Genomic DNA, 24,920 nt, shown 5'->3' with positions numbered 1-24,920 from the left:
CCTTCTGAATAGTTGGAGGTGGGAGGAGGAACAGTAGGAACCCAGCACAGACAAATAGAGGTGGGTTGCAAGTGAGCTTTCAAGTGGATTGTAACCACAAGTAGACTACAGCAGCTTAAATAACCAGTAATACATGTGTTTTGTTTTGTTTTTTAAATTTGATGCATAGAAACCAAGTTTAGCTGCAGCACTGCACTTCTGAGCTAATGGCATGTTTGATCAGCTTTGCACATCCTCATGCACCTGGACATAGAACAGAAGACACAAATAATACATTAAATCTAAATTAGGAATGCTCTCAAGCAGCAACACCACAACAATTGAACTCTGCAAAATCCTTAAGGATGCTGGGCAAAATACATTTAACAACATTCCTTTGCTAACTTTAAAATATTTATGTTGCAATTTCAGTGCAATATACAGGAAAGAAAAAGTAATTTTAGCCTACACCTTGCAGGGCATTATCAGGAATTCATAGTCTCCTCTTCATCTTATTAACACAATATTGCTACAGTTCTGTATTGCTGAGAGAGCAGGACTAACACAAGCACACACAACCACATCCCCAGAAAAGGATGCCAAGTCCGACACTCAGCAAAGCTCACTTTGTAAGACAGCAAGCTGTGATGGGTAGCGGTCACACATGAGGTGCTGTAGCTGCTGAAGTCAGTCTTTAGTATGTATCGCAGTGCAGCAGACCTGTACTAAGGTTAGAGATGAAGAAGAAATGAGACACCCCTGTGGGGGTGGAGTAGGGACAAAAAAGATTTAATGAGTTTGATGCCGGAGCTAGGGCGTGTAGCGGTTTTTTGCAACAGAGAGAGAGAGTAGCAACCACGGGATTAAAGCAAAATCAAGATGAAGAGAAAAAGACGTCAGATGAAGCAAAGTTGAGACAACAGTACTAGTTTGACTCAACATGTAATTAGAAGCTGAAATGAGGCCATTGGGATCAATTTGTCAGTCCCAAAGATCAAAATGATTGACAGGTCATGGTCACGGCAGGGCTTGTCACAGCACAGCAATTCAGAGCTCCTCTGCCCTGAATGACAGGAAAGCTACCTCAGCACTTTTGCAAAGTCAGGGGAAAAAAGTCCTCTGAGGGAGCGGAGAAAAGTGCTGTGTTTAAAAGAAGCCGAGCAGGCACAAATAAAAACCAATCAACATAACAATCAAGAGCACGAGGGGAAAAAAAGGGAGAAAGCATTTTCTCCTGCCATTTCTCCAACAAAAAGACATGACCAGAGATAAAAGAGGATGTCACTGAGGGTAGGGTTGGAGTGGGTGTTTGGGTAGGTAATGAAAGCACTGGACTCGGCAGGACAGATCAAATAAAGAGGTATGAGAGCTCTGGCTGGGTTGGCTATTGGTGAAGTTGGCCTGTGCCCATTCACTGTGAGGTGGAACAAAAGGTCAATTGAATTTCAGACATAGGCAGCATGAGATGGATGGGCCAGAAGAGTGTGGGAGGGGAGCGTAGCCTGGCAGGAACCACTAAAAATCATCACGCCTGGCAAGAAGCGGGGCCCTGCCACGCCGTGCCAAGGACAGGCATAAAACACCCCTCACAAAACCTCCTTAAACATTAGCATTAGCCTAGCATTAGCCTAATTTAGTACAGGAGATCTCTCACAGTGGAAAGTGGATTTCTGCATTTATATCCACAGGACTAATTAGTGCAAAGCCACACTGCAGAACCACACAAGAGGTTGCACCTAAACATAATGACAGAGTTAGGAGGAAAGCAGTCCTTGTCTGCCGTCACTTGAGCTTCATCAAAGGCCAGAAATGTCCCAGAGGATGCTGAGGCGGACAGGAACTTAGTGGAGCGCTAATGTACAGTAATAAGACTTGAGGGTTTGCGGTATGACTTCATTTATGCCTCCTGTCCCTTGACACATCGACTCTCCTGTAGGGACAATCTATCTGAGACATGACAGCTCTCTATCTGCTCATTCAAAAGCTCTTCTGTGAAAAACTCATTTTCTGATAGAGCTGAGAAGAAAAGAAAAATCACAATAACACACAAACAGAACATGTAACAGGGCAGAGTCTTTGGGAATCCAACACTTCAAAAAACCTTATATTTTTCAATATATTAATCTGTAATATCACAGCAGGAATGATCTCCTTTCTGTTTTTGTTGCATGCTTATTTCAGGCGCAGCTAAAAAGCCAACCATTATGAGCGTGTGTGTGTGTGTGTGTGTGGGGGGGGGGGGGGGGGGGGGGGGGCTTTGCCTCTAAGCTCTCTGATGTGTTCATGCACATATGGCAGGTAGTCAACAGCAACTAAGAGCCTCATTAGGCCATATAGAAATCCTGAAAAACACCCATGCAGACAAAGGCAGGGTAACGAACACCCTCCCAAATGTGACCAAATCGCCAAATTAGCGAAAACGGGATCTTTTTTCTTCTCCTTCAGCTGTTTTCCTCTTGAAATCCACCTTCAGTGTGAAGGGAAAACATTTTAAGTCGCGGTGGCAGAGTATCTTAGCAACCTGGGGGATGCAAATGGCTTCATTGCGAGGCCTTAGAAAGGAAGAAAGAAAGAAGAGAGCAGGAGACTGAAGACACTTCAGTGCATTGCTGATTAGAGGTGACTAAAAGGAGAGTTGGTGCTCCAACCTTTAAGAGGTTGAGAAGACTTTCAAACACTGAAGCTCCAAGCTGTGTTGTGATTTCTTCTCAATTAAGGCTCAGCTCAAATAGAAATAAACATACAGCTGCCAAGACACCCTTTGAGAGGAAGTAGTTACGCTGACCTAATGTAGCCTACTACTGTACAAGACAGCGTGTGTTTTATGTGAATGTAAGCCTGCGTTCTTTTTGAAGTCCACATCTTGAAGCCATACAGGTGCACATCGAGCCACTGACCTTATCTAAACTGTCATGCAAAAAAATCTAACCAGTAGATAAAAGTACGACATATATTGCAAATTCGAGATTTTTTTTTCACTTTTAATATCATCTGGTTTTTCATAAATACATATTCAGAAGTACTGACAAGCAAGTTTGGATAATTTATGTTACATTTTTGATAGAGCCCGACCAGTATAGGATTTTTAGACCGATATCAATGCCGATATTTGGTGATACAAAAATCCAATATTCTGATATATCAGCCAGTATTTTTATTCCCTATTATTCAGATACACAAAGCAAACTGGTTCCTGAACAATTTTTATGTGTATTTATTTAGTCTTTTTTTTCCCAGGTGGATATTGTGTTTGTAGCATTCCAAACACATCACCAAAGAGGGAAGCTGCAGAGTGCCCTCTTGTGAATAAACTATGCAATGTCAACACTCCTAACACGATTGGCTGTTTCTCTGGTCTTTAATTTTCTGCAATTATCAGCAATTATAAAGGATACTACTAATTTATCAGTAAATAACTGATATTGGCCAATAATATTGACCTGCCAATAAATACTTCTAATTTTTACTCCTACATGATATGTTTCCCATGTCATACTGGGGAAAGCTAACATGTCCCTGCTTCAGCTATTTAATTCGTCACTGACAAGGTTACGCTGGTTTGTGCAGTGCTAAATTGTCATTTCATAATAATGCTGTTTAAAGAGAAAGCTAACATTTTGGGGAAAAAAGCAAAGAGATTATGTTTGCAATCTTATCCGTCCATCAAAGAGGCATCAGATTATTACCAATCTAAATCTGCAACAACACACAACACATTACAGCCAAAGCAATCAAGACCCATCTTTGAATGATAAGAACAGAAACTGCTGCAACAAGAGTGCTGCAGCTGTAACAGGCAGAATTTGCTAAGGAAACATGTGGTCACACCAGTTATCGGCTTGATTTTGCATTTATCTGTTTACTTTCTTAGTTTTAATTACAAGTTTAACACACATTTATAACATTATTTTTAAAAACTTTGCATCTCACTGTTCTTGCTTAAAAATCTTTGTAATTTTAGTTTGATGAATCCATGCAAAAATGTGTAAAAATATCACATTGTGATTTAACACAATGTTACTGTGCCAGCCTATTTCTTCACCAGGTGAAATAACTTTTACTTCTGTGCCTCCAATTTCAAAAACAGACTACCTCGTGTGAAAGAGTTGTTTTTCACGTGGACTAGTGTAAATTCATCTGCATGTTCAGAGTTTCATGCCATGATTTCATACTCATTCATACATGAAAAATCATTCATTTCTTATCACCTACAACTAATTCATAAGTACCTATATGTAATTCATTAACAGTCAAAGAGAAATTAGCTATGTTTAATTTTAGCTTTTAAATATATTGTAGAGACTTGACCTTGTGCGTATCCCATCAAAATGTTGAAAGTGTCTAAAAAATATTGGACCTGAAAGCTAATACTGCAATTGCAACATTCATATTACGCCACGACATGAAATCTTTGCCAGATTTTGTGCAATATCTTAATTCGACTATTTACAGCTCAGACATACTTGACATACACTTTATATGAGAAGCTTGAGGCAATGAATTCCTAAATGAAAACGAAATGTAATGAAGTGAAAAAGATGGAACACATGTAAGCCAATGAACTGCAGCTATTCTTACATAAATTTTAACACTTTTCTGGTCTTACTGACCACTCTCCACCACATTCACGTTTTTTTATTCATTGCATACACCTCTTTCTTATCACACACACACACACAAACACACACACATCCTAGGGAGTTTTGGCATTCAGTATATTGACAGTTTGTCGTGCAACCCGGAAAAGCTAAGGATCGAATCACTGACCTCCTGCTTGGCTGATGACCTGCTCCATCTTTGGAGCCACAGCCACCAAAAACAAGAAAAATAATAATCCTGTAATTACCAAACCCCGGCTGGCCTGAACTCTGATCTATGCTTACATCTTTTGCTGCTCTTTCAGGTTGACATATATTACACACACACACACACTTCTCACACACAGGTAAAGCTACCGATTTGTAATAGAGATGGCTGTGTCAAGTTTTCAAAAGCATTAGTGCACAGCCAGGACAGTGGAGGTGACACTGGGTTAAATGGCCATTAACCTTGCATGTCTGCAGCCTATACGCAGAAGATATTGATCAAAGCCCCCACACTTTCCCTGTGGAGGAAGTGCAGCCTTTGGAGAGCATAAAGCACCTTCCACAGATCTGCTCTGAGCTCTGCTGCCAAGGAGTTAATACCTGTGTCTGTCATCCAATCGAAGGTTGAAACGAAGGGCCAGCCAAAGTACTGACAGCGCAGGCTGGAGACAGAGCAGCATTACTGTCTGTCTCCTGGTTGCCCCAGGGGTATAGAGATAGAATACTGTGTCCCCTTTCAGCTTCTCCTCACCCCTACTCCTTGCTTCACACACAGACACACTTTCATTCCATCACAGTAACAGCTATGCATTTCATCTCCTGTGTCTGTGGTTCAACTTGTGTTTTTCTTTTAAAGATCACTATGCTTCTTTGTCTCTCACTTCATCTTTTGATATATTAAAAAAACAACACACCAGATGTGTCAGTACTTTGGTTTTCCCCTGTGAACTGTTTGAGAAATAGGTGACTGGTGTGGGAGTCTACATTGGGCTACTCTTAAACCTTTGGGGATCTTTGTGTGTTTAGATGTTATAATATAAAAACTCCCAAGCGTTTGTTTGTGTGAGGAACTCAAGTAGCTGTGAATGACTTCTGGTTATGTACAGGAGGCATGCACACACCCAGTTTTCATCTTTTTTATAGTCTCCAGGCTTACCCCAATCATCGAGGTTCATCTGCTTCAATAGAAGCAGCAGACTGGTGGGTCCAAATCCACCAAATCCAAATAAAAAAATAAAAAAAACAGACCAGAATTAAAGGACAACAAATACCATCTTCATAACAGTTTTTTGTTTTTGCTTTTTTTTTTTTTCCATGCACAGTCATTTTGCAGCTCAAACAAAAATCTGGTTTAAATATCTCCGACATAGATCCATCTTTTTGTTTTGCTTTTGTCGGCTCAACTTCAGATAGAGAAGAATCTTAGAGGAGGAGTAATTTTTCACAAGGATCATTAGCTTGTAGGATTGCAATTTTAAACCCTGATTTTTAAAAAAGGACTTAAAAATGAGATAAAACAAAATAAAACATTAGTTATAAAATTAAATCAGTGATTTTCTGACCAAAATATAGAAAACTATTTGAGAAGAAGAAAATAAAATCGATGTAATGTTGCCATACTGTGTACATTTTAACTACATGGTTAAAAATCTTCTGCAAATTTGGGAATTTAAAAGATAATTTCACAGTCGCTCAGCACGATAATTTTTTTGTTGTTGTCCCATTTGGTTCTTTAGCCGTCAGAATTGTTGTCTGAAGGCCAACAAGGATACCCAATGGATTTACTTTGCCAAGTGGATCATCACGTATTGGTCCATTTGATTGACCTTTTTTGTTATTATTTATTTTATTTTATTTTCAGTTGTTACAGACGGGACAGACATGACTAGGGGATAGGAAAGGGAGAAGGAAAGATGAAGGAAAAGAAAAACAGAGAGAAAGAGGAACAGTGAGAAAGGGCACTTAAAAAGAGAGAGAGAAAAAAAACTCCCAGATCACCTGTTGAGAGAAAAAGAAGAGAAAACAAGCAAAAAAAGAGAGCAACATAATAAACATAACACCATCGCATTAATCTAGCTAAGTGTAAACAGCAGTAAATATTGAATGTTGTGGAGCAGCACGCAGGATAGACAGCGCACAATGTGCTTTGAGGTAGCAGCCAAGAAAGGTGTAGTTTATGTCTATGGACAGTGAACACCTGTGAGCACACCTGTGTGGATCAGCGCACTTGTATTCAAAAGGTTTCACCATGTAACGGTCTTCTAGAGGGTGTAGGGAGCCATAGCCCCGTCCAACCAGGGCATGAAGCAGGCATGGAGGAGATCCAGACCCCAGACATCCAGAGGCCCCAGAGTGCGAGAGCCCAAGCACTCTGGGGCTCAGCACGATACTTAATAGATAACCTGCTTATTTAATACCTGCTAATTTAATCAAGTTTGTCAACACACACAGCTCGACCACAAATCCACCCATTCATCCAGGAAATGAAACTCAACACCAAGCCCTATGCTGCACATAAATAAAAGAGGCATTTATCCTTGCAGATTATACACACTAGTTTAAACTTAGTGGCAAACACCAGGGCTGATCTACCCAGCAGGTGGATTCTGACATGGGCTGGTGGGGCAGCAGCTGTCTACCAGGCTTCACCTCTCCTTAATTCCAGTCACAGAACTCAAACCGCCTACTGGGACTGTGGTGTTAAAGCCTTTTGGAGCATATTTAATGCAATTTTTATGGCTTGCCGTGTGGAGGATTGTGTTCCCAGTACAGTTGTAGTGAGTGATTGTAAATTACTGAGCACTAATTAGCAGGTATTTATGTTTGTTAGCCAAGTCTACCCTATCATCCACACACGTTCACTTCTGACCATGCAAACATGATGGTGCCAAAATGCTAATGCTGAGGCTTCTAAAACCAGTGTGTGACATTATGGTGGGTATGTCCATCTTTCTTTTTTTACACAGTCATCACTTGACTCAAGGTTAAAAATGGTTTGAAAAAAGTTGGCTTAAACCCCAGTGGCTGCAGTTTTCCGAGTCTGTACCACCTTAACACCACCATCTGGTGAGGACGGAGAATGTGTTTTGTTTTGTTTTAAAGCGCCAATTCTGACAGTCTGTGAAAACTCTCCAAGTCGTTTCAAGTTATCTGCCAACGCTGCCAGCATCACCCACTGACACCCAATTCTTTGAGCACTGGGGACTGCCATGCCACAATGAAATCTGCTTTGAAAAGCTCTCAGCCCTGCTCAAATATCACCTCTCTCTCTCTTACACGCACACACATACACAGTATTCAAATTCATGTCTTTATATTCCTTTTCACCTGATCACATCCTTTATTCCCACTCCCCTACACCTTTGAGTTTCATACTCTCCGTTCGGAATTTGTACCCAGTCTGGAAGCTTTTCATTAAAACTTGTAATAACACTGACTGCGGCTTCTCTGTCCACAGCTGTCAGTCTGATAAGAAAGCAGAGGTGAGAATATTCAGTCAGCAGCTACAACCACATATATATGAAAGGAAAACTTGAGTGAAAAAGGGGGATCCTCTGCTCCACTTCCTCTGCTGCACAGCCATGCAAGCGCATCTCTATCATTCAGCTATCTATGCACCCCCGCCACCCCAGCTCCCCGCTCTGCAACCCCCACGGGAGGCCAACAGATAGACAGGACACTACTTCAAGTGCAATTTCACATCCACAAAAGTTGCAGCAGTGAGAAAAAGAGCGGGCTGGATCTTGTTTATAAATAAAGTCATTCATAAATGATGGCATCTGTCAAGTGTGCGTGAGTGAGGTGCAGGTGGGAGGTGAAGGATGGAGGTGAAATATGGCCTCTCTCTGTGTATCCCCTTACGCTCGGATGGGTTCCAGACAGATGCTGAGAGGGTTTTGCTCCTCTGGAGGTGGAGGGCCATCAGGACTGAGAGTTAGCTTTATGAGAAGCAGAACGAGTCAGTGTGGCTGTTTGAAGTGAATTGATCAAAGCTGGGGCGGAATCGGGTACAGTTGCAGTCAGCAGAGTGGAGTGGACTGGGTGAAAACACACAGAGCCATGGTTCTCTGGGTGGATTTCCCATCTGACTGAATGACAGAGGAATTCACTGCTGCTCCTGCCGCTGCTGCAGCTTGAAAAGGAGCAAGCGTCTGGTTCAGTGTCAGGGTGGATTAGTTTGTGTCCCACATGAACAGTGCTGGAGGGGTATTAGATATTACTGTAATGCTATTACTTCTCCAGGTTACACAGTGATTTTTTTTTTAGTCATTACATTTTTTAAATAAAACATGCACTCCTACTTTGTTTTATATTACATTCTTGTGAGACATTTAATTAAAACCTGCATAAATATGTATTAAGCGTAATTAATTTTTACTGTTACCGGGTAAGATTAAACAAGCAAAATTAGCAGGCCAAAAAAGTTTTAATAGAATTATCATCTGTTGTGTATTTGTTAAATTAATGATTAAGAAGAACATAATTTCCTCTATGAGAATATATAATGGGCAAAATGATGCTTTTAACCAAGCTTAATGGCCAAAGCATATTTGGGCAATAATAATGTAGCTACAATATATAAGCTTACATTTTAAACTAAGAAAGCTGCAGCTCACCTGGTCATCTTAATATGCCCTTCAAGTAACTTATATATGATCAATAATTTCTTGGTGTGTCACTGGATTCTTTTGTGTGGGCAGACACTTAGAACGAGTGATGGAGGACATTAAAAAGACATTTTTACTTCCCTTTTTGTAGTCACTCACCATCTCTTTAAGGATAATGCCGACACAGCCAATCACCCTCTGGAAAAGACTGAGGTGCACAGACTGAGGGGGTGCAGCGAAGTATAAGACAAGACATCAATGTGTATGTGCTGCTGATGAGGGGAGTAGGTAGAGTGCATTATGATGACATAAAGGTGCTTTATGATTGTATAAATATTTAAGCACCAACCGCTAGTACTGAATCTACTTTACTAAGTGGATTGGGTAATATTATTAGGTAATACTAGTAATATTCTTGTTATTGGTGCTGTTTTTTACGCTGGCTGGCCACTTATACATGACTTATAACACAGCGTTGGATCCTCTTTATGGCATAAATTCAGCAAGCTGTCAGAAACATTCCTCAGAGAATTTGGTCCATGTTGACCTGATCGTCTTAGTTAAAGCAAATTTATCATCCTTGACGTCACTCTCCCATTCCACCACATCCAATAGCTACTCTATCGAAGTGAGATCTGGTGACTGTGGAAGCTGTTTAGTACAGTTAGTTCGCTGTCATGTATAAGAAACCAGTTTGAGATCATTTGTGACATGGCATGTTATCCTGCTGGAAGCATACATGAGAACATGGGTACACTGTGTCATAAAAGGTAGAGATGGTCAGCAACAACAAAGACAATGTTTTTCCAGTCTTCTCTTGTCCGATTTTGCTGACCCTGTGTAACTTGTACCTTCATTTTCCTGTTCTTAGGTGACAGAAATGACATCAAGTGTCATCTTCTGCTGTTGTAGCCCATCTGGTTCAAGGTTTGATGCGTTGTGTGTTCAAAGATCCTCTTTTGCATACTTTGGTTATAATGAGTGTTTATTTGAGTTATTGCTGATTTCCTGTTATCTGGAAGTATTCTGGCCATTCTCCTCTGACCTCTGGCATAAACAGGGCATTCTCACTCAGAACACTCACTGGACATTTTCTCTTTTTCAAACAGTTCTCTGTAAATCCTCAAGACTGTGTGAGAAAATCCCAGTAGATTTCAGAAATCCTTAGACCAGCCTGTCAACCATGCCACAATCAAAGTCACTTAAACCATCTTTCTTCCTCATTCTGATGTTCAGTTTGAACTTCAACAGGTCATTGTGAAATTGTCTACATACCTAGAACCATTGGTTGTTGGGGTGTCATTGGCTGATTAGATATTTGTGTTAAAGAGCAGTTGAACAGGTACACCTAATAATGTGAGTGTAATTTTACCTTGTTTAAGTAATACAATAAAGCCTTTGTAAGAATCATTTTGAAAGTGTGTTTGGAGAGTTGATTTTTAGAGATACAATTGTTGGAATGGGGTTAAAGGAAGAGGTACAGTATATCTGTATCATTTACATCCTTTTAATTCAGGTCAGTGAAGGTTACAGAATTGCAGAGTTAACAGAATCAACTGATACAAGCACTGCAATAAATTCATAATGACTCTTTCATATTGTCATATGTATGTATAGACAACTGTTTGGAGAGGTTACAGCAGTTTGAAAAAAAAGTGGCATTTGTGTGTCAAGGACCAAGGAATGGGACAGATCCCCAAAGACAAGCCTTAAAACACAAAGCCCACAAATGTGGGAAAAGCACAGATGTATACCTCTCCTTTTTTGCTCCTTCTGTTTCCTTTCTCTAGATGTCAATCTAGTGAACACTTCCTGCTCTCACAACCTGCTCTCATGGTAAACACACCCACTTTTCTTTCTAGTCACTTCAAGCCCTCATTCCCCCAACCGCTTTGAGTACTGATTGAGGCAGCAGATGCGCTTTTCAGCCTCATTGTGCCCCAGCTGCTGCCTGTGCGTCCTTCGACAGCACCCATTATGTCTCTGGTCAGCTGAGAAACATTAAGATTAAAGCGTCAACGCTGTAGCTATTCCCATCGTCACTCGATCACACGATATCCATGACTCGTTTCTTTTTTTCTATGTATTGTGTGCTTTCTTTTAAAAAACACAAATATCAGAAAGAGTATCAGAAAACTAATCTTAATTTAGTTAAATCTGCTATTGCTGCTATCAAATTACAGTATAAAAATAATGGAACAATATGATAGGCACCACACACAGCAATGAACTTTATGAGATTTTCAGTCTGTCTGCAAAGCTCCAGACACAGTCACATAGCCTAAATAACAGACATTTCCCTTAGAAGCTGGTACAGATCAAAAATAGAGACAGAAGCAGTGCGTCTTAAAGCAGATAACTCATAAATTGGAAGGGAAATGGCATCTCACTAATTAAGAAAATTTTCATTTAGCCTGGAAGAAGAATTTGTTGCTCTATATAAAAAAAGCCTTCCATAAACCTAGGACATCTCACTATTCATCACTGATTGAAAACAACAACAACCCTAGGTTTCTTTAAGCACTGTAGCCGGGCTGACAAAAAGTCTGAGTTCAGTTTAGCCAAGCATTCCTTTAACCTTAACTAGTAATGACTTAAGGAATTTCTTCACAAATAAAACTTTAACCATTAGAGAAAGAATGCTCATAACCACCCCAGACATATCATTATGTAGAGGTATTTTCAATACAACTGATATTTTTTTAGATTCTCTCTCCAATTCATTTTTTTGAGTTAAGGTTTGCAATTACTTCCTCCAAACCATCAACATATCAATCAGATTCCATTCCTGCAAGACGGCTCAAAGAAGTCCTACCATTAATTAAGTAATGCTTCAATCTTAAATATGATCAATCTATCTCTATAACTGGGCTACGTACCACAGGCCGTAATTAAACCATTACTTAAAGAGCCATCACTTGACCCAGCTGTCTCAGCTAATTATAGGTCAATCTCCAACCTTCCTTTAATCTCACAAATTCTTGAAAGAGTAGTGATAAAACAGTCAACTGAGTTTCCATCAGATTTCAGAGCTCATCACAGTACAGAAACAGCTTTAGTGACAGTTGACTCATCTCTGTGCAGGATTCAGTACCATTCACCATAATATTTTTACAGAGTTTCGAGCATGCGATGTTAAGTAGTGTTTAAGTTACTTCGCTGCAGTGGTTTCTATCATATCTATTTTAGAGACTCCAGTTCGTTCTTGTAAATGGAGAGGCAGTAGTCTCACACACTAAGGTTAACTGTGGATTTCCACGGTTCTGTGCTAAGACCAATTCTGTTTACATTATACATGTTTCCCCTAGGCAGTAACATTATATGGCATAGCCTTTTCATTGCTATGCAGATGATACCCAGCTTTATCCATGAAGCCAGAAGTTACACAACAATTAGTTAAACTGCAGAAATGTCTTAAAGGCATAAAGTCCTGGATGGCCTCTAATTTCCTAAATTCAGATAAAACAGAGGTTACTGTATCTTTTTACTGTGTTTAACCAGATACTTACTTCTGGAAGGCATTACCTTGGCCTCTGTGAGGAATCTTGGAGTCATTTCTAACCAGGATATTTCCTCCAGTGTGTATATTAAACAATTATGTGGGACTGTTTTCTTGCATTTACACAGTACCTCAAAAATTTGAAAAATCGTGTCTCAGACTGATGCTGTTCATGCATTTTTTTACTTCTAGGCTGGATTATTATAATCAGGTTGTCCTAAAAACTCCCTAAAAAGCCTTCAGTTGATCAAAAACGCTGCAGCAAGAGTATTGACAGGGAGTAGAAAGAGAGAGTATTTTTCTCCTATATTGGTTTCTCTTCACTGGCTCTCTGTTAACCCTAGAATTGAATTTAAAATCCTTCTCCTAACACACAAAGCCTTGAATAATCAGGCACCATCGTATCTTAAAGACATCGTATTACCATATCTTCCCATTAAAGGACTTTGCTCTCAGACTGCAGGCCTATAATATTTAAAAGTAGAATGGAAAGAAGAGCATACCTCTCTTTTTGAATGAGTTTACCGTTAAGGCTGGATCAGGTGACCCTGAACCCTCCCACACTATATTACAACAGGCTTGGGGCTAGGCAGGAGGCTTCACATAATGGACCTTGTTTCACCTCTTTTCACTCACCATGTGTTTATACAGCACTCTGCATTTAATCATGAGTTATTATTAATCTCTGACTCTCTTCCTCAGTCTGTGTTTTGTCCTGTCTTCCACCCCTCATCCCCAACCAGGCATGGTCTCTCCCTCAGCCTGGTTCTCCCAGAGGTTTCTTCCTGTTAAAAGGGAGTTTTTCCTTCCCACTGTTGCCAAGTGCTTCCTCATACGGGGTCGTCTGATTGATGTGGATTTCCCTTTTTCTTTGCTCGGCCTTTACCACTGAATTGTATTTCATTGAGAGCTAATGGATAACTCTGAACAAAGACTACTGCTGTTGCAGTTTGCAATCATGATGCATTAGGCGGCACGATTTGTTTGTGCTGCCCAAGTGTGGTTCAGTTAATCGGATATTGAGGTTTCAAGTTAAATAAAGTCACAGGATGCACATCTAGGCTGACCTGGGAAACAAAATTAAATTGTTTTTTACAAAAACATTTCATTTGCCGCATCTAACAAAGGTGTCAAATGCATTTTCTTTTCAAATAAAATAGCTGTACCTGCTCATTGTCTTCTTTACTGCCCTCACTGCCTTCAACTTTCAATCGACAGAATAGCAATAACCAGTAATAGGAAATGTGTTTTGCCTGTGTCCTCTTATGCATACACAAGTATTAGGAAAGAAGGACAACAAACACATTTAAGCATTTCTTCATATTATCAATCACCTGTTTGTATATTACCTTTTATCCAGGTTGTTACAGTTTAAAGTGCTTCACAGAAGACTGATAAGACAATAATTAGACATAAGAAATAAAACATCTTACCACTAGTTGTGAAAAACTACAAAGAACAGGCCTATTTATAAGTCATGATATGTGGACTACCTGTACATATACATTTTAAATAACCTGTAATATTAGTTATATGCCTTGTCATATGGTTTAGGCAATATTAATAAATATGCTATGTGATATTTTTTGTACTCGATATAATCTTTTTTAAAAATGCTTATTTATAGGTCTTATCACTTATAAGTATTGTCTAACATTACCAGTTCTATCAACCACTGAAAATAATATGCATCAACACTATTAATATTAATATATTCTCATGTTGCACTCCTCGTCCCTTTGATTCTGTGTCATTTTTAGTAAAAACAGCTGCAATCAAAATTTGATTACTTTTTGTGCATCTGTCATTATAATAGCTTAAGCCTTTTCTGTCAGTAGCACAGCGTGGCAAGACTTAAGAGTCCGTATGAACTCATCAAAAGCTTTAAGACTCTAAAAGACTTCTTTTAATTCTATCCAGTGAATGTTCAGTGCCTAATAACTTATCACTGTACTTAGTTAATATGTCATTGTATAAATGTGCTAAGTAAAAGCCATATGCAGCCTATCAGCAGTGTGCAGTACTGTTCAGCAGTGGACATACTATTTAAGCAGATTATACACTTTTGCCTGGTGCTCCACATTAAGCTGACAGTTCACGGAGGCTGAGATGCGGTGAAGGAACGTGTGCTGATGAGTCTTAGCTTATAGCTGTATTCATGGGCACATTTACAGGTTCCTCTCACTGAAGAAGGTCATAAGGACTCGGATGCTACAGCCTCTGGGACCTGCCAGAAGTGCTGGGCAGATGGGCATTTGGACAACTCGAGGTGCTTTTGTATGCATGTAAAAATGGGTAGGAATATGTAAGCACATGTAGTACAGAACATCAGTTTGCACTCTGTGTGTGTGTGTGTGTGTGTGTGTGTGTGTGTGTGTGTGTGTGTGTGTGTGTATCAAAGTTTCACTGAGAGAGCAGACATTTTGTGTGGTAATTACAGCCTGTTTGTTCCATCAGTGTGCCTGGCTGCCTTCATGCAGCATTTCTGCACACCTCTTGCTTAACACATTCCTAACTGCTAGTGACCCCAACGCAGTGATGTCTTGACTAATGGGCAGTCAGAGATGGAGAACATCGACAGCTGAACAAAAAGAGGGGGGATAAACCGATAGTACACAGATAAAGATGCATGAATTCAACTCTTCACTTGTTCTCTTTTAGCTTCCTTAATCTTCTCCCACACCTCCTTTAATGTAAAGAGAGCCATTGATTATTGATTCCTTGATACAATCTAACTATAATTCACAAAGTACTGCTTGCCTGCTCCAGAATAAAGGCATCCAGCCCAGAAGCCAGGAGTGCCAGCTGTCTTGAAGCGATTGTTTACAAACCCACTCACAAAGTCATGGTGCAATGGAGTGAAGCACTATGCACAAGGCCATAATTTTTCAAAAAGTTTAGGGGTAGAGTTTGTTCTAAAAGACGAAGAAGAAAAAGGAAGCAAAGATTAGTCTAAATTTCTCTCAGTTATTTACAACACGAGGTAGACCTACCTCTCTATTTCTAAGATATAGTATTATAATTAACAGGGTTTTTGTTTGTTTTGCAGGTTTATCTGCTAACTTTATTACCAAAAAGACTGCAGGCTCATCCCAAAATTAAAATCATGTGGTTGACATAAAGGGACCAGAAGATACATTCTGTTATCATGCTCAGGAAGCCCTAAAGGACTGAGTGATAGACCCTCCTCCAAAAATATCCTCACAGGCATTTCAGTATCTGTGTATGGAGACTGTCAAAGGGCTTTACCTTACACCAGAAAGTGTCTTGAGGCAGCTGTTGTTATGAAATGGCATTCTATAAATAAAACTCAATTAAATAGAATTGACTTGGAGGTACAAAGACCAAAATCTATTTACAAGCTTTGCAAAATTCCAACAGTCACAAATCTAGTATTTTTCCCCAAACCGTGCCAATCGTGCTTCCATGAAAATAAAAATAGCCAGTAAGCTTGAAATGTGGATTCTTTTCTACAAAAAAAATATCCAGAGTTACACCTGAGATGAATTGTTATGCTTTATCTAGAGTCTGCAGCCAACATCATTATCCTGAAAAAACAGAAACATAGACAGATGTTGACATTGTTTATAGACCATTTTAACATACATAAATAAACAGAATTTTTAAGCCATTTACATTTATGTACATCTGAGTTCTGTCTCATCTGTTACACGGTTGGACTGTTACAACTATTGCCTCTCTGTCCCTGATGTCAGTATGATAAACCCATTGATGCCAGTGCTTCAGTGCGTTCAAGGACTACCTCGAACCGTCATTGAGGTAAGGTGCACAACATCAGTTAAACTTTAATTTTGGAACAATTTAAACATAGAAAATGACAAAAAAAACATCAGCAGATGGTTGTTCAGAGTTTAAATGTTTGCCGAGTAGCTCTTTGATGTCTTACTTAGGCACTGAGGTGCTCTGCTAAACACTATAATGCTTACAAAGTCAAAATGAATGTCTTTGTAGTAAGCTTAAACGCTGTCTATCTTGATCATCCTGCTAACTGAGACAAAAAAGTATTAGTCTTAAACTAATCTCTCTAACTAAGGGCATGAGTTTGAGATATTAAACTAAGTACTTTCATCTGATCCCTTATTTCCCAAGTGTTTAACACAGCACATGGAGCTAATGCAGGACTCAAATTGGATGCCCTTCCTGACACAACCACTTGCTTGCGGTCCTCTGATGCTGGATTTGTGCCTCCTCCTTGTGCCAAAGTGGGCATCTGTTGCATGCAAGTTGATTGTGTTAACCACTACACCCTGCAACCATCAGTTTGAGATATAAAACTGAAAGTCATGTTAACGTCATTCAGTATAAATCAAGGGATCATCAGTGGATCCTAGGGATTCATCCACCAAGGATGGTGCGTGCCTTTGTTGAAGTAATCCAAATTAGTCACCTGGATGAAAGTAGAATACTTACCAAAATGCCAGCTGATGACTTATCACGCCCTAAAAAGTAACAATTTGTTACTTTTCTTGTCTCACATGTTAGTAAACTGAATATCTGAGAAAAACCAAATAGTCTTTTCCGCTAGCCAAGTGGCCAGTGGACCAGCAACAGCTAGTTCTTGGGCTCTTCCGGTGTAGCCAGTGAACATCCAGGTTACAGCTTCTTTTTAAATCAGTTTTTCACAAATGCAAATAAATTTAAAACAACTAACAAAACAGTGAATGGTAGTTTTAAAGCTTGATGGGTCACCAGAACATGGAATAAAGACAGGCTATTAATGGGGGAATAAAACCAAAAATCTGATCTTTTACTCTAGATTCTACAATATTAAGGAAATATCTGATCATAGGAATGAACTATTTTGTAACCATTTCTATAACTTCTTTAAAAATTGAAATAATATAAAAGATAATTGTCGCATTGTATGCTGTTTGTGAGCAAAAACTTGTGTGTGAAACCAGACTTTTTAAACTTCTTCAACAATTGTTTGTTTAATTAGAGACACAAACGGTTATTTCAGGTTACAGTATTTCACCAGCCTTGCACTTCTTCTGTTTACTCATTACCTGAAACTGTCAAGCTGGAACAGGTTCCCAGTGCAGGTGAGTGCCTTCCAGCTTTCTGTGCATCATCAAAACCTGTTTTCGTTTAGGCAGCTATTGCCCTGGGCTGGTTCAGCAAAGAGTATGAACAACTTGTGAACAGCGTTTGAAATGATGTCGTCATCCTCCCATCAGGGTGTTGACAAAAATAAACAAAAGGTGCATTTACAGTCTGCAGCTACTTTCCAACAAGTCCAATGACCTATAGAGCAACTAAAATTGGAACTTGTTCAGAGGAAAGTGAAGGAATCTAAGAATTTATGTATTTAAATATTTAATGTTGAGTCCTGCAGTGGTAATTCAGAGAGGGCGAGCTGAAAGACTATACAAGCCAAGAGCAGACAAAGTTATCTCTAGTGATCAGCATAGTCCCTACTCAGATAATATCAGGTCTGATAGAACATTCTGAGCATCCTCCACCTCCAGTGAGCCGTAGGTTTGGGTGCAGAGGAGACTCCGTTGATTTTATATCTGCTCTGCGTTGTGATTGTAGTTCATTCATTGTCCATTAAATATTAATCAAGCGGAAAGTGTTGAGGAATGCAAAACCCACTGAACACGGAATGTTTTCACAGGCCACTGGATGTCCTACCAGTCCACTGCACTAAGTATGTGGAGTTTAAAGAGCATAAAGACACCAGGAATGTTGGAAGGTTGGTATGAGAGGAGGGAGACAGCCAGACTGTGACTAAGGAAGTGCTGGCACTGGGAGTGGTGTTACACACTTGTTAGTGTCTCTCAAGTCAAAAACAATCACACCTCTGACTGTGAAAACACACGGAAGCTTTTTAATGAGAACGCGCACAACTTCAACTGTGGAATACTCATTAGAGGCTAGGGGCTCGGAAGCTCATAAGAGTGGTAATTAAATTTAAGAGTCTGTTATCCAGGTGTAGATTAACAATCTGTGACATTTTCATACAGATAAGTTCCTGCTTCCTGTCTTCTCTGCAGAGCACTGCTTCAAACTGAAACAAGTTCAACAAAGCTTTTATACATTTTGTTGTGAACAGCCAGAGTCAGGCAGGTCTGTTGCAGGAAAAAACATCCTCCACAGCACTGCAAGTGATGTGCTTCAGTGTTCCCAGCAGCGACAGAACTTTGTTGGAAATAAACAGAGAAAGAACAATGTGCTTGGAATCGGAAACTATAGACAACATTGCTGATCCGACACAGAAAAATCAACAGAAGCTCAGAAATTTCATTTACTGAACTCCTCAGGTTAAAAGTGATGAAGATAGGATCTGAATGACAAGCGAGCTCGAGGAAGTAAGTTGCAAAATAACACCACAGCATGAGCGATTAGTACTAAAGATGTCAGCAAAAGAAGAAAGGAAAACAAGATGCCTGTGGACTGCCACTTAAAAGTGTTGGGCTTCACGTGAGAATCAGGTCAGTACATAATTATAATAAAGGTCAATCAAATGGACCAATATAGCAAGGCCATGATGATCCACTTGGCAAAGTAAATCCACTTGGCATCTTTCTTGGCCTTCAGACAACAATTCTGATGGCTAAAGATCCAAACAGGACAGGCAGGAAAAAAAAAGAATCAGGTCAGGCATTAGAGAGACAGCTGTGAAGAGAAACACAAACAGACAAGAAGGTACTGCTGTGGGAACTTTGGGAAAACCTGACTTGTCATGAATTGGACTTTTTGAGAAACAGCATGCACACCTCTCACTGAAGTATTACTCTCAGGCCAAAGCTACAAGAAATCTTTCTCAGGCACCTTTACCATAATGGGAAGAGAGGATGAGTGCCTCATTGCCTCAGGCTCAGTAAAAGCTCCTGACTCGCTGACTACCAAAGAGGCCCACGAGCATCAACAGTTATCACTAACGATCTCTGATAAGTTATCACCGACCCACGCTGACATTTTGACCACTTGACAGCTTATGTTGCTTTTAAAATAAATTAAAAAACAGATACAGCACTGCTGAAACCGACTACACCATCTATCACCATGTCATGTAACATGGACACACATTTATCCAAATATAGTGTGTTTATTTTCTCTTTTTATTTTCTCTTCTGAATTCCATTCAATCACCGTCTAATTGATTTAATTCTCCAGATGGTCTAGAGCCGAATGCAGGGAAGAATACAAAGTACAGCTGAAGGTTGCCCTCTGATTCCCATAAGCTGTCTGACCTCCTTGTTTCTGCTTAATACGTCTTAAAATACCCATATGTTTAGGGAGTTCTATAAAAATTGCACATGAACAAACGTACAGATTTACAGGGAGTGACGACCTCAATTAGATAAACAGCTTACCTTTGTTCTCACCCATCCTGCAAAGATGAGACCTAGTAGAAGAACTGAAATTATGGTGACCACGTGAATCAGTGGTTGACTTCCATGCAAGAGTGAACGCTGGGAGCATTTCTAAATGATTATATCCATTTATCCTTACTGGAGAAATGTGAAACAGGCGAGAAGCAAGTTGTTTAAATAGCCTCGCCTCAAACGGCAATCAATAATGTTTTGTGAACTGAGCCCGGCCACAGCGTGCAGACTACAGCAGCAATTAAAAGGGAGACAAAAGTTTATGAGAAGAGGCTGAAAGTGAGACAATAATGCGTGTATAAATGGAGTGGAAAAAATTGGAGCGCAACGCGAAAATTGATTGATGCAAACAGGTCAAAATGAAAATGTTCAGTGGATTGTAGTTGCACCTGTACAGATAACAGCATGTGTTTACCAGCTATTGGTCTTTCATTGTCTGTTCCCTTTAAGGTCAGCTTTGTCAAGAACACTTGCAAGAGCCTCACAGAGTAAATTCACAGGTCAAAGTTCACCAAAGATGACTGTACGCCAGGCATGTCAAGACATTTTATAGCACTGATCACTGTGATTTTACTTAAATTAACTGATAAAGTCTGAAATACTTGATCAATGATAAATGATAAATGACTGTGTGACCCAAGAGAGTCCCAAGAGTCTCTGCACTGAACTGCTGGCGACGGTGCTTATGGTACATGAAAGAAAATTAAAGCAGAGCATGAGAATGGGAGCCGTAGGCGGAGAGAGGGTGAAGCAATAAAATACTCAGACTCAAATAAAGGAACGATGGGAGACATGCTATTCTTTTCAGATGAAAGCTTTTTCCATCTAAGTGAGAGCCAATTGTTTTTCTTGTTGAGAGAAAATATGAACATCTGTGTTTGCCGTGAATTAGTGAATAATGGCAGACCACCAAGGACCTCTGAATGTGCACACACACAGAAGCACATAGGCAAACAACCACACATGCACACACACATTTGCCCTGTGGGCTGGGTGACGTCATGTTTGTTGTAGGGTGGGCGGCTCCTGATTGAAGATTAACGTCTAAAACTGCCAAAGATGCTTTAGGCGTTTAAAGATGGACAGAAGCACAACATTCCCACATTAGACTCTTACAGCTGAGAGATAAGGAACTCTTCTAAGTTGTAGCCCTGGGCCTGAGAGGGCCTGGAACCCCTGACTGACAGGCTCAAGCAGATTTACTCTCTGGAGCTGACATGAGGTTCAAGAAAAAACAACATTCTTTGGCTGACTGGTCTTGTAACATAAAAATGCTCTCATAGTCTCTCCCAAGACAGTTTTAGGTTTGGGAATGTTTATGGTAACATAAAAGAATTCCCTCTGGAAGGATCCCATACAGACTGCTATAACTACTGAGCCATGTCACCGGTCAGATAACTGGCAGGAGCCTCTGGCATGAGAAGACTGTGACATGCAGCATCTCAGATCCACATAGCTGTAAATCTAACCACACTGACAAGACAGGGATAGATCCTGGCTTCCCATGCAGGAGTCCTACAGCCTGGTCATACACCACTAAAATAAAGATGATTTGTTTTCAGAGAAAGTTCCACTGTGATTCAACAACACTCCCGACATGTGGATTCCTTTCTATGGAACAATAACACTTATACACTGATATCACTGATGCTGTTATTCAGAACATATCAGCATGTTCAAATTAGACATTTTTAATGACTGAAAAAATTAAAGTTAGAAATAGAGCAGGGTGATATGATCAAAAATATTTATCACGATATACATTTGAAAATTTGCGATAATGATATAACTGACTATATAATTGACACTAGACAAAACTCCACAACTTTATTAATGCAAAAAAAAAAAACATCAATGTATTTTCACTTAAACAAGAAGCTGTTTTTTACATTAAAGTTATATAAAAATTTAACAGTGCAAATTCCTTGCTGACAGTTTAACCAAAAGGCATTTCCAGTGGAAATTGGCCGACATATCCTCAGCATAACCATGTATAATATCCAGAAATCTTAAAAAGAGGTTATACACACACAATACGGTAATATTATGTTGAAGCACAGTACGTATCACTCAGCGAGGCTCCTGCCTACTATAGTTGTAATGCTCCGACAATCCATCAAGCGGTGCAGCTTCGTAGCTTAGCAAAGTCGTACTAAAACATTTGACAGATTTTCGAGCGCTGTGTACATAAAATCATTTCGAGGTGAGTAAACACAACCAGAATTCATACATAAAGCACACGGGATTATAAGGGGCTCTGTCGATTTTCAGAAAAATCAAAGGATTGATTTTAAGTGTGCCGTATTTTCCAAAAAACACGGTAATAACGACAGCCGCTAGCATGCTCTACCAAAAATAGTGCTTTGTTGTGTATCTGACAGACGAAAGCTAAACCAGTTCCACACCACTGAAGTTGCAGCATTTTTACAAACCAATTCTGGTTCATCCGTTTCGTTCAACGTTCCGCTTTCGCCCTTCTCATTCTCTGTCACCGCAGTGCTTTTTCCGCCATGTGCGTATGAAAACAAAGGCACTGCGCATGCGTGTTTTACCCATATTCTATCACGATATTTCATTTTCTTATCGTTGCCCAACATTATACCGGTATTACCGTGAACGGTATGATATGGCCCTTAGAAAGCCCCTGAAAGTAATGAATGTGTATGGAGTTGAAAATAAACGTAATTAATTAATTTCGCACAGGGTTGAGGAATGAAGTCCATTCATGAATTATTTGTCAGCAAATTACTTAATAAAATATCCAAAGGAAACAAAACTTTATATAAATCTTGATCGGATGTCTGAAAATGTGTAAAATGGGGAAACTTAATCAAACGAGCAGACAAAGATTAGCCCAGTACTAGCCAGTATGTCAGCCAACTGCTGCATCCATCTAAATCTGAGGAAAGCTCTTAAATGGTTATAGCTGTTACGGGTCCCTTCAGGCCCATCCTGTCTGAATTATCCACGCCATAACCCCTTTCACCTCCCCACAGTTGCCTGACCCTGAGCCAGATCATGAGAAGAGGCAGCCACACACAGTGGACAACTCATGAAAGAATGCACACACAAGACACAGAGAGACATGGCTGGCACCAAAGTTTCCAGCACTAGCAGATGTCCTGAGTTAAAAAACAAACAAACAAACAAACAAAAACCGTCTAAAAACAAAAGGCATCTCGAGTTGGCTAGGTCAAAGCAATTTGTCAAAGAGATGACTGCTGAAAAAGTTGGAGAGGGAGTTGGAGGCAGTGCCACCCTGTCGCACCCAGGGACAGACACCACGGCAGGGCTAGGAGACGATTGATTTAATGTCAGCCTCTAAGACACAGCACAGACAGAGACGTGAAATAGTCTTACCTGACGTGTCCCACATATTCAGTTCAATCCGGTGCTTCTCTATTTCAAAACTGGCTGTGTAGTTTTCAAACACTGTGGGCACATAGTTCTGAAAATAAAAGATTTATTTTAGTTACCCGATGAAAAGGGGCATAATAAGCCTCTGTTTATAGTGACTGTGATTAGACTGCTGAGAGTATGACATTTGAAACGATGCAGCTGACAAATACAATAAAGGCAGACACATTTCACAGCTGGGCTGCCTCAAATGCTTTCGGGGATATTATGTTTAGAAACACAGCAAAGACAAAGCCTTAAAGTTTTGTAGTCTGTATTGGAGACACTACAGTTCATTTAGTCATTTTACAGTCCTTTATTTCATGTCTGCGCTAAGGTTCTTTCTCCTTCTCTTCTTTGAGCATTAGTGTGTTTAGACAGGTGGATGTAACCTGCCGGATTAGTGCTGAAACTGAGCTGCCGAGTAGAGCGTTACATTTAAATGACGGTGCTGTAGTTATTCATAAACTCCGCGGTTCCCTCCTCTACAGAAAGACCGAAGTTTCGACTTTTTTTTAATAGCTGGACCTACCTCTGGGTAGCAGTCCTTGGCAAAAACGTGCAGGAGCGCAGTTTTCCCACATTGCGTATCCCCGACCACCACAATCTTGCAACGGCTCCCTAGACTGTCCATGGTTTGTCCGTCAGACGTGTATTCTTGACACGGAAAGGTGTTGCATCCAGCATCCGATAAGAGGCGCAGCGGAATTCAACACTTTGAAGAAAAATTAGCAAATACATGCGCAGAGCCGGTGCGCTTTATCCAGCTTCTGCTGTCCGACGCGCAGTGCCCCGGTCCCACTGACACACTCCGTCTGACTCGTCCGCTCCCGTAACTGCGAGCAGGACGCACACAGCCCACCCTGGAAACTCCGCTACTTTGGTTACTGGCCACGCCTTCCTCATTTTCACATATGAGCCACATCGTTCACATGTTGTATGCTGCTCTTATTATTATTAGAAATTAAGGTCCAACTATACAAATGGCTCACAGGGTTTGTTTTTCTCTTGTATGATTTCACTGAAAAAGCGACCCAGTGTTCATGGAAACCAATCAGTGCTATTTTATGCCTGTAGTGATTGTATTCTGTTGCATCAGAAACCTAATTAAGTCCACAAAAATGATATCACTAGGGTTATGACTAACACTACTAGACTACAGCTAATTATCTCAAAGTTAATAAGGACTCAGTATCATGTCTTTATTAACTTAACTGTGTCATATTTCATGATGAAACGCGTTTAACATAAAATTGGAGCATCTGCTTAAATCTGCCTTTTCCCTTTTTAAAAAAAGGCCTATTTAGTATAAAATGAATAAATACGTAATAAGAAAAATTCAAAGCCTGCTCAGTAACGTTTTGTGATGGGTTTTGACTTACTGACCAGCTACAGGGGAGGAATTATACTTTTTGCTAATAAATTATAGGCTTAAACTTATGGATGTGTTTATCATCATTTTAAATATAGAGCTATAACTATAATGTGAAAAAGTTAAAGG

The 24,920-nt window shown here is 39.9% G+C and overlaps 1 protein-coding gene across 1 annotated transcript in view; it reads right to left on the bottom strand.

Annotated features, from left to right (window-relative positions):
- The window catches only part of rnd2 (Rho family GTPase 2), a 32,779-nt gene extending 8,462 nt beyond the window's left edge, over positions 1 to 24,317 (bottom strand). Inside the window, exons 1-2 of the mRNA XM_082529239.1 lie at positions 23,952 to 24,317; positions 23,384 to 23,471 (exon numbers count right to left, since the gene is read on the bottom strand). Of these exons, the coding sequence (XP_082385365.1) occupies positions 23,384 to 23,471; positions 23,952 to 24,053 (190 nt within the window). The 5' untranslated portion in view covers positions 24,054 to 24,317. The remainder of the gene's footprint in view (positions 1 to 23,383; positions 23,472 to 23,951) is intronic.
- Positions 24,318 to 24,920: the final 603 nt, after the last annotated feature.

Source organism: Aulonocara stuartgranti (assembly GCF_965226115.1).
Source record: "Aulonocara stuartgranti genome assembly, chromosome: 4".
Taxonomy (NCBI): domain Eukaryota; kingdom Metazoa; phylum Chordata; class Actinopteri; order Cichliformes; family Cichlidae; genus Aulonocara; species Aulonocara stuartgranti.
The sequence above is the reverse complement of the archived record's forward strand: the minus strand, read 5'-3'. Positions and strand labels throughout refer to the sequence as shown.